At 37.8% G+C, this 11,750-nt stretch overlaps 1 protein-coding gene across 1 annotated transcript in view; it reads left to right on the plus strand.

Moving 5' to 3' along the window:
• LOC122806191 (putative gonadotropin-releasing hormone II receptor) overlaps positions 1 to 3,672 on the plus strand; it is a 49,305-nt gene extending 45,633 nt beyond the window's left edge. The window contains exon 2 of the mRNA XM_044076423.1: positions 3,146 to 3,672. Within this exon, the coding sequence (XP_043932358.1) occupies positions 3,146 to 3,672 (527 nt within the window). The remainder of the gene's footprint in view (positions 1 to 3,145) is intronic.
• Positions 3,673 to 11,750: the final 8,078 nt, after the last annotated feature.

Below are 11,750 nucleotides of genomic sequence, written 5' to 3' on the forward strand. Positions count from 1 at the left end.
GTCGTCTGTGGACTTCATTAGCCAAAGACCTTCTGTGTTAGCCTGTACTTCAGAGAAGTAGATACCAAACAGGAGAGGACCCAGGACTGAACCCTATGGTACTCCACCTGTCACTGGTCTGAAGTTTGTATTTGGAGTCTTCTACTTTCACACTGTGGGTTCTGTCAGTGAGCCAGTTGGCAACCCATCTTGTGACATAGGGATTTATACCTAGTTTAGTGAGTTTATCTATAATTCAAGCATGGGGGATGGTGTCGAAAGCCTTGGCGAGATATAGATAGGCTGTGTGAACCACCTTACCCTCATCAACGTCATTGTTGACTGCTTCAAAGAAGTCTATCAGGTTTAGGAGACATGATCTGCCTTTTATAAACCTAAACTGGGTGGGGTCCTGAGTTTGGAGATTACCAATATCATTGTTTATAAGTTCCATGATGATACGTTCCATAGCCTTGCAGACCAGGCTCGTTAGGCTAATGGGGCGGTAGTTTCCGGGGTCTGTGGTGGCTCCCCATTTATGGAGTGGGATAACTGTCACTCTGCGTCATTCAGTGGGCACATAGCCTGAGGTGAGGCTATGATTGAACATGGTACTTAGGTGAGGTGCCAGTTCGTTCTGTAGTTCATGTAGAACACAGCCTGGGATGTCATCAGGTCCCATGGATCCTATGTTCTTGGCTTTGGATAGTGTGTTTTTTACCTGTGCAGCTGTGATTACAGGAACTTTGCATTCTTCTGGTATAGAGATGGGCCCTTTAGGGGATGACAGGGGGGTAAAGTTAGCACTGAACCTATCTGCCAGGATGTTGGCAATATCAGTTGGTTCTGTATATTTAGTGCCATTGTGCTGTAACTCAGAGCAGATCTGAGTGTTGCCATTGAGATTCTTGACATGGCTATAGAATGCTTTGTGGTTGTCTTTAGAGTCAGTGGCGATTTTGTTTTCATAACTAGCTTTGGAGGATTTTGTGGGGGATCTCAGCTGCTTACTGAGACTGACCAGGGAGTTTCTCCAATCATGGGATTTTACTCTTTTTTGCAACATTTTCTTTCTTCTGTTGTAGAGTTTGTTTATGGCAGGGGACCACCAGATTGGCTTCCTTTTTTTGGAGGACAACATCTTGGTTCTGTTAGGGATCGCATGATCCATGCACTCGTGTAAGTGCTTATAAAGTGCATTTGTGTAGGATTCAGCAGTCATTCCTCTATTGTCCATCTGAAGGGCTTATAATTCTCCTTTATTATTTCAATCCAGAAGTAAGGCTCTGAGGCAGATTACCTGACTAGTTTACTTTGGCTGTCTCCCCAGACTAGCACACTTGTAAGCGTTGTTATCTTACAGACTGCTGTAGCATTAGTTGTTGGGGGCTTTATAAAACTGTAGTGTTACACTGGTCTTTGAGTTGCTCCCTCATAGCACACAGAGCATTCCTGATAGCAACAGGAGCATAATGTAGTCAAATCAATTAACAGAAGGCAAGAATAGCAGCAAACTATATTCATAAACAAAATTGCAAACTCCAGTTTCTTTGGAATGCTGGCTCTATCTTCTGACCTCTTCCAGCAAATGGTGGAGCAGGTCAGTATAGTGCCACTGCTGATTTATATATCTATGTATCTAATGCTCAACAGAGTAGATAATGTTAGTGGTATTCAGCCAATCAAAAAATGAATTGCAATGGCCAAGAGGTATTACGCTACAAAACACTAGTCAAAAAAAAAAAAACAGGCATCCAAACCACTCCAAAAACTCTTCATTAAATAAAGAGTTTTTGGAGTGTTGCATACCATTTTTTTGTTTTGTTTTTAATGCCAATGGTATCTCTTGCCACCCTGGTAGCCTGTAGTGCCAGCCATAAACTTTATACCTGTAACCATCATAATGGTGCCACTGTGTGCATGGTAATGTATTATCAGACAGCAAATGTACATGTAGCCAAGTATCTCTAACACAGACTCAAGAATAAAGTCATTACTGAGTGGGATATGGTATGTTCTAGGGCACTTCCTTTCATGGACATAGACAATATTAAAACATTTTAAATAATTGGCAAGTTTCAAATAGGAAATCCTGCATGAAGAAGATAATGGGTGATAGATCCATCTCTGTGAATAGTAGCATGAATAATTTAAAAAATATGTCAGAATACACAGATATTGCAAATGTATAACGTGAAGTACAGACTCTATGTGGGGTGTAACCTTGTGGTTTCAGCAGGTTTTATATTTTGATTTATACAGAACTAGTTAAATTTGCTTCACAATATTGTGTATGGTGTGAGGGGTCATTTTTGTAATGCTTAGTGTGTTGCATAGATTGCCAGATGTTGGCACTGTAATGGAGTCTATGTAAGTAAGACCACTAGGAAGCTGTTACAGCACATTTATAAAAACATATATGCAATTAGGACTAAGAAAGACAGATATTGCCTGGGGAAAAAGAATGGCAAATCATGCCAGGTATAAACATATCAAGAAATGTATGGACTTGAATATTTCTTAGTGTCCTTTGACTGACAGACATAGAAGGTTTAAGAGGTACAAAAAATGCCGTGTTAAATTAAACTAGAGGAAAATCATTTTCCATAGCTCAATAAAACAATTAGCATTAACAAAATGTGTTCTGCAAATTAAACATTAGCTGTACCTTTAAAAGTATGCTGTCATTATAAGTGCTGGAAGTTTTAATTGGATGGATGGATTATACAATTTTCCATTTCTCTATCGATCATAGAATGATGTTATATTTTTGCATTACTTAAACCTCCAGTTTTAATATGTTATGTTCTGAAAAAGTTTAATTTTGTATGTACAGTTAAAAGTGCAAAAGCGTATTTAAAAAAAAAAAAGATCAGTGGTCATCTTCCCAAGTGTTTTCAGTATGTAACTTGTGGCTTGAGAATTTGACATTTTAGAATTAGATCTGATTTCATTTCATAGAAGTACTTGCATGTGTGCATTCTGGTACAATATAATAAATAAATAAAGAGTGTACCCATACACTTGTAAAGTTTAGGTTTGATTGGAAGAATATCACAGATGCATTGATCTCTAAATTCTCTGCTTTCATATCTAGAAGATGAAGGAAAAACATAGACAAAATACAAAGACAGTTTAATCTAACAGTGTTCCCTTTGTATTTCAGGATCATCAAAGGAAGTGTACTTAAGATGTTCCAGAAACAACATCCCAAAGGCACGGATGAGAACTTTAAAAATGAGCATTGTCATTGTAACCTCCTTCATTATCTGCTGGACACCTTACTATCTCCTGGGAGTGTGGTACTGGTTCTCCCCATCCATGCTGACTGATAAAGTCTCGTATTCCCTGACCCATATACTTTTCCTCTTTGGCCTCTTCAATGCCTGCCTAGACCCCATCACCTATGGACTGTTTACTTTCTACTTCCGCAAAGGCTGGAAATGTTATTGCCCTGGTGCAAAAATAATTTCAGATTCAGGGAAAAACTCTCCTATGACAGAATCCTTTCATAATTCTGCCTCATCTTTCCATATGAGGCGACTTACTTCCCTGGCTCAGGATTCACGCATAACTCCTGGCATACTAAGTGTAACTGAGGTAAGGGTGAGCAAACCAAATGGCTGTCATGAAGATATATCAAACTGCAAAACTAACAGCAGCCCAGGAGCTTATATACAAAATACATCATAAATTTTATTTATATATATATATATATATATATATATATATATATATATATACACATTTATATTATATATGTATAAATTTTTATTTATATTATATATGTATATAATTTATCTTTTAGATATACAGCTAAAGTCTCAATAGTTTTTTGCAGCCAAGGGAAAGATACTGCATTTATTCTTCCTCATGATGACTTTTAATACAACAAACACTAAAAACATTCAAAGTGCATATGATTTGTATGAATTGAATTCAGCAAAGAACAGTGGAATTCTCACTTACATTTTAAGGGAATATTTATTCAGGGAATATCATATTTATTACACTGGGCAAGAGTCTGTGAGGTACAAAATTATTATTTTTTTCTTTATCTGAAACCTTGCAGTGGTAGTACCACTTGCAGTTTGTTATTTCAAACATATAAAGAAATTCTTTACTGCTTTCTAAACCCTGTGCACAAAGGATGGGTCTTACAAAATCTCATTGAGCTAGGATTAGGAAAAATCAGAGACATTAAAGAACAGTACGGTGTTTTGGAAATGTGGTGATGTTCTGAAAGCTGCTTACGGGTAATGCACTTAAAAAATTTTCTATAGAAGAAGTGAAACCCTAAGCTTTCTACAACTGGGTGTATTTCACATACAGGTAAGAGGTGATGTTATAGGTGGAAAAACATTGTAGTGCAATTCTTTAAGTAATAGGTGTGACAATAAAAAAAAAAAAGATTTAAAACATTTCTGTACATTCTGATACATATAACTGACATGACTAACATTGTGTTTCTATTACAGATTATGTTTTTGTATTTATTTTTCTTGAAACTTGTAAATTTTCAGATAAGTTTATTATTAAAAGATAAATGCTTTTCTTACTATGTTATACTTGCTTAATCTGGCTTACATTCTGTTGATAATTGACTTTCATCAATAAGAACTACAGTGGCCATTGGTTGAAAATATTGTACAAGAGAAGCATGGAGCATTAATAAACATTCCAACATGTTACAGTAGAATGTGATCTCTTTAAAGATATTGGGTGCTATGTAGCCATAACTTGTGAATTAAAAGCATGTATATCCATTGTGTTTTCTTTTTGGGTGTTATTTAGTGAATCACTCCTAAAAGCGTTTAAAAATGCAGTTTGTGATTTTTAATTTACTGATATGGGGCCTGGTGATTAAAATGCCACTGCTCACACAACACCAATGCACATAAACATATGGGCTTACATAAAATAGAACTAAGACTTAGTGAAATAATGACAGAAAGTGGAAAAAATTGAGGAGGAAACAAGATATATAAAAGTGCAAAAAAATGGTGCCACAAAAAAGGCAACTAAGATCATTAGCCAGCAATGAAATATGGAGACTGAGGTACATTTTTCGAAAGGAAGGGATGGAAATTACAATGCAGGCATTAGGAGAAAAGTCCCTATAGAGTGGTACAGAAACCAGACTTTGCAATATTATATTGTTTAATAAATGGGAAAGTCAAAAAGTTAGAATAAAAAGACACAGGAGAAGACAGAAATTCTTCCACAGCAAAAACTGCAATGCCCAATCCTCCCAAGGCATAGTTAGCTGCCTAAGTTAACTTTGACATGTAATATGCAAACAGAATATCTGTAAAGTTAAAGAAGGGAATGTGGAGTTCTTAGAGATGGTTCATTTCTTTTTGAGTCATTCATGCCTCTCAAACATTCAAGCATCTTAAATGATTCCATTATATTGGTAAAGAAGCTTACACTTTCCTCAGCCCCAGCAGACAAAATTGGGAGTGAGTCAAAATAGTTATGATAATGTATCATAGGTCCAACAACTCATTTTCCAAAATATCAGAACTAATCCCTTCTTATACTGGCCCATGCCTTCCTTAATGTACATAGCATCAAAAACAAGCTAGACCACATAAGTGCTTTTATTTCCCAGCACAACCCAGACATTCTAGCAGTCACAGAATCCTGGGTAAAAAAGACTCCCCCAACTTCCAACACTTTCTAACCTCTTACAACTATGTCAGTGATGCCAGACCAGGCAATTGATCAGGTGGAGGCTCTCTAATAACCCAAAAGTCATTGCCCAAGGAAACTGTGCCTTCTAAGACTCTGTCCCTAACTATATTCTCCTAAAATTTCCGAATCACAAAGGTAAACCACTACTAATTGCTACATCCTATCTACTACCTCCTGCTTCCATAAATAAATACAAATCACTCATCATTAACATCCTTAGTAACTGTCCCAAAAAATAATATCATATTCATTCTAGGTGATTCAGTATTAATTATCTTGGTCTTCTTTCATCTGACACGGGCGCTTTCTTAGCAGATCTAGGTATCCGTCAACTCATAAAAGAACTAAGAGCACCTAACCTCAGGTCCTCCAAACACTGTACACTCGACCTGATTATTACAAACATAGCAAGCTCCATTGCCAAGACAATCATTCTGCCATCCTCACTAAGTAACCACTGCCCAATCACCTTTACAGTTGTCAGCCATCCTATAAAACTATCACTGATATTAACTGTCTTCAGAGACCAAAGTAGCACAAATGTAGACAGACTCATAACCTTTCTCACAGCCTACAGCTGGAGCCAAATACTGTCTTTACCTGCCTGTAATACAGCAGCTGTAAGCCTAACCAACTTTCTACTCCAGCTGCAAGACAAATTCTTCCCACTTATCCACAGGTTTTCTAAACCCACCAAAACTGAATGGCTATTCACTGAACTCAAACAACTTTTAACCATAAGAGATGGAGCATGGCAAAAATGGAAACAGACCCCTACAACTGACAACTCCACCTCTTTTACAACCTTGCATAACCTAGTCGAGAAGTCCATCAGAGGGCACAAAAAAAATCTCCAAACAGAAACAATTCTTTCTTATGATGCCCTATCTATATCAACATTTAGTGTGGTACAGCAAAACTTTTTCCAGATGATTTCCATAAAGTATTTAGCAACCTCCTGTCAATAAACTCCACACATCTCACAGATCATGCATTGCCTACCCCACCACCATTTATCCCCCGCTTCCACTTCAAATACATACATTCCAAAGAAGTCTTGAAAATGTTTCCACTGACACCCCTCCTGGATCTGACAACATAAATCCCTGGCTCATATATCACTGTAGAGAATATCTATTTCTTCCTCTCAGTCACATATATAATCTATGTCTCACACAAAACATCATGATACAGATTTGGAAAACTGCTCTAATTAAACCCATCACAAAGCAAATCAACGCAAAAGATACCTCTCACTTCTGTCCAATATCCATCCTCCCAGTTCTGGGAAAACTTCTTGAAAAGGTAGTCTACACCCAACTCTCTCTCTCTCTCCTTTTGTTTATGTAATGTTCGTGGTTTGGAATTTCATGGTTTTAAAGTTTCAAGTTTTTGATTTTTCGGCTTTATAGTCTCGAGAGGGTCTATATCATAAGTCCGAACGTTGATTTGTCCGAACACCGAAACTTCGAAATGGGAAGTTTGAAATCTCAAGATAGCGAAGCCACGGAACACCAAATTTTTTCCCAGGGAAAGAATTTGGTGGCCCATTTCCATGGCTTTGCTATTTCCTCCACTGTGGTGCAGTCTCAGAGTTGGTATATTTAAGGAGGGTGTGTGTGGGGGCCACAGCCCCCCACATTGGGGGGTGTGGGGGCAAAGCCCCCCAAATTAGAAATATTCGGGTTCAATATTTACAGTCAAACTTATGGCAGTTTGATTATGTGATATAGACCCATCTCAAGATATACAAACATGTTAAGAGATAGATGGGTGGACAGGCAGGATGTGATGCATTGGATGAAATAGGAGGGGGATGGGGAAAGGAGTGAGTATTTAAGCAGTTATCACAAATATAATGGTCTGTATGAGCAATCTGCAAGCATCTAAGTAACCAGAGTAAGATGAGGCCCCCTGTTCATGTACTGGGTCTAAGCTGAGTATATGGGTGAGTGTGATTGTATAATTAAGTTAGATGTATCTGATAGGTATATTTTGGGGGTTAATTATTGAATTGAAAGAGTGGGTAGCTTAACAACAGGTAGGCATTGATTGATGGGTAGGGGGTAGGCCTTGATTTAAAACTAAGGTGCTCAGACAGCATATATGGTGGTAGAGGAGATGCAGTGGCCCTAGAGAGCGGTTAGCTCAAAGGTAAGAAGGTAATGAGGACAGATGCAGATCTAAAAATGATTAAAAAAAGAAAGGGAAGTGTGAACAACAGAGGTTTGGCAAAAAGGGTTGATTCAGTTATCAGTTAGGATAAAATTGGAAAACTGGTGGGTGTGGTAAGGAGTAATTCAGTGTCTTACCTGCCTGGCTTTATGACAGGTTATGCAAGCAGTGGGCATTTGCTCATGAATATTGCATTTGTTGTGAGTTCCCAGGATGTCTGAGACTGACAGTTTTCCTGTATTAGAATATGGCAGTTGTAGCACTGACAGTGGACTATGGAGCATTAGTGAAGTTGCATTGTCCATGGCAGAGCAGGGTGAGTTCTTGTATCATTGAAATATAAAAAAGTACAGGAAGAAAGTGAATTAACAAGTATCTCCTATTTTTGTTGCATACTTTTGCTACAGTCCTTGTATGATTTCATTTTATTCCAAATCACTGAGGATTATAGGCAGCCAATAAAATCTAAATTGGGGGTTTGGGTTAATATAATGGTTAAGATGTTTTCTTTTGAATCACAAGGTACAGGGTTTGATCCTCACCTTTATAGAAAAAAATAGCTAGGCTTAAAATGGCCCAGATAGGCAGCTAAACTAGCTCTAACCTATGAGGATTAGAGTTGAATACTTCTTATTATTCTGAATATGTCTATAGACATACCTCTGAAATATTCCTGATTTTGTCTCTAAATCTTGCTTTCTCTTTCTAATCCCTCATTAGGTATATATATATATATATATATATATATATATATATATATATATATATATATATATATATATATATATACTACATTTTATAAATACTGACAGACTTCTTTACTATAATCCTACTGTCAAATGTATACACTCTGGAGTTACTACTTACATGATCCTCTGTGTCACATCTGTATTTATTAATTCAGTTATTTGCATACTCCCTTGACCAATTGTTTTTTCACTGTTATTGGGATATAAGACATGATAAACATGTGTTGATCTGATCCCATAGAATGACTGTTCATTTTCCTATTTGTTATCTATTTATAAATGTCTATGATTGTCCTTATCAGCTATACTTGTAGATACCAGTACTGTTGATCTGGTAACTATTATGGCTATTAGAGTTGTGTTTAAAACAATTCCTGATTTTCAGCAATCTGATGCCCACTATCCTGTTGCAAAGCTGGTAGGGGGGACTTACACTAGGATCAGCTGTGAAAACTTATATGGACACCCCTGGCTATATTGGCTAGTTGTCCTGAATTGCAGATGTTGCGAAAGGTCCTTGTATCTTGTGTGTCCGTCTTGTATTCTGTTTACTGAAGGGTCAGGGACAGCAGGCAGTAAGTTAATGCTGGAAAGGCTGAATGGGCTGAGCTTTCAATTTAACAAACCTAGTCTACATTAGTTTACTGGTTGTTTTAATAGTTAGGCAGGGTGTCAGCTGAGACCACTGTGGTATCTGGGAGGTATGAGCAGTTTAGTTCTCCTAGGTTATGCCACTCATTACAGGTCTACAACTTGAGGTGCCTTCCCCTAGTTTGACTAGGTGGGTTCTTCTCTGTCAGTGTCAGTTTTTATCCATGTGGTGGTAACATACAGTTACCTACCTAGTGAGTTTATCTGTTATGCCTTAGTGGGGAAAGGGAATAATAGTGTCAAAGGCTTTGTCAGTAGGCAGTAGGCAGTGTGCACTGTCTTCCTGGGTACATGGCTGGACTGTCTCTCAATGACATAAATTTAAATTACATAGCCATAGCCTCTCCCTGTAGAAGCCAAACTGTGTGGGATCAAGTGTTTGGAGGTTGACAATGTCCTTGTTAATGAGGTCCATGATAATCCATTTCCTTGGCTTTGCAGAAGCTAAGCTGGCTAGTGGGTTTATGTGGATGCCCCACCTTTGTGCAAAGGAATGACAGTGGCTGTCCTCCCCTCAGCTGGGATGAAGCCAGTCTCAGCTTGATTGAATAGGGTGGTGCATGGTGCTGCTGCTTCCTGCTGCCTGAGCTCATGATGCAGCCTGAGATCTTATAGGTCCCATGGTGGAGGTTGTTTTTTTTTTTGAGATAGCATAGCAGTGACCTGTTAAGTAGAGATTGCTTCCGGTTGGGCATCTGCTCCTTTCTGGTCCTGGACAGCAATTTTTTTTCTTTTGCAATAGAGTTAACTTATTGCAGATGTCTACCAGACAGGTTTACTCTTCCATGTGGAGGACGATTTAGTCCTGTCAGGTATTCCTGATTCCATGCATCTATATAAATGCTCATATAGTGCTTTGGTGTAGTTTTGGATATTGGTGCCAGTTCCTAAAGAGGGGGAGGGGCTGTGAAGCTGTTTATACCATCCTCCAGGAGGCTGTAATTAGCTTTGGAGAAGTATTTTTGTTTGACCCTAGCTAGTCAGGGGTCAGGGGAGATGGTGACTTCAAAAGTGACTGCTTTATGGTCTGATCTTACAAGGGAGGATGATACTGCAGGGATGCTACTGTGATTAATCATGTTGATTAATACCAAGTTCAAGATATTATCACCTCTTGTGGAGGTAACAGCTAGCTGTTCCAAGATGTGTGCATTGACAAAATTGAAGAATCTCTTCGCATTTGTTTTTTGGCAGTAGTAGTTCTTCCAGTCTATGTTTGGGTAGTTAAAGTCATCCACGATCAGTGTAAAAGGTTGAATCTTGATAGATTCCAAGAGGTCCATTTAGGACATTCTGATGTCATAATTTTCTGACAACAAACACAATGATTTCCAGCACAGACAAGAGAGCAAATCACTGCGGCTCAGCCTGCCACCCCTCCACTGGCTGGAGTACCAACATCCAGCACATCTGGGCCGCAACATGGCAGTACTGCCTCTGCAGCCCCTGCACTACCTGGGCCTTCATATCCTATGACAAAAACTCATCAGCCTCACCAGTCCACTTATCTCCATGCAATGTTGCCTACACTTGATGCGCTAAAGGAACACAAAGTTAAAATAGAGTAAAGGTAGTACTATGAAACATTTACCCTGCCAGCTATTTACACTGCTGAATGTAGAAAAATGCAAATCCCTGTGTGTAATGTTGACATAAATCACTTGACTGATGTTTATTTTAAACATGATCAATAGTTGCAAAATAATATCCTGGAATGTTAGAGGTCTCCAGGACAAAAATAAAATAAATCTTTTAATGCACCTCATATTAAAAGCAGAAGCAGATATTTCATACATTCAAGAAACCCATATGGTAGATGATGAGTTGACCAAAGAAAAAGTAGGAAATGGATAAAAGACATTATATCAGCGGGTAGCAGCTCTAACTCCAGAGGGGTAGCAATCATTATCAAAAATTCATTTAAACCTATTATAGTTGACAGAGGTTTAGATAATCAAGGTAGATTGTGCTACTTTACATGTCTAATCCCACCAATTAACAATCCAATTATATTCTTAAACATATATGGTCCTTGTTCAGGACAACATCAATTCATTTTGAATATTTATAACCAATATTAAAATTTACAAATCACTACTTGATTATAGTGGGGATTGGAACTGTTATTAATCCCAATATTGATCATTCTAATAAATCCAAACCCTACAACTTGCAAGCATCTCTTGCCCTGCTAGATCTAATCTTAGACTTTAATCTAATTAACCCTATTTCTTTTGGAGAAGTCACACAGAATACCAATAACTATACATACTTTTCAAGGTGTCATAACTCCTGGTCAAGATTAGACTTTTTTTAATATTTGAAATACTAATAAATTGGCAAATAAAATTTATGGTTGAACCAAGATTCTTTTCGGATCACACTAAAATCACGTTGTTGATAAATTTCAATCAATATTCATCCTTCCATAGTAATGGTTTTAAATGGTCCCTTAACAATAACATCATACAGAACCAAGGTATGAAAGAAGAAATTGTA

This window comes from Protopterus annectens, chromosome 7.part0, assembly GCF_019279795.1.
Source record: "Protopterus annectens isolate FY-2018-M chromosome 7.part0, PAN1.0, whole genome shotgun sequence".
NCBI lineage: Eukaryota > Metazoa > Chordata > Ceratodontiformes > Protopteridae > Protopterus > Protopterus annectens.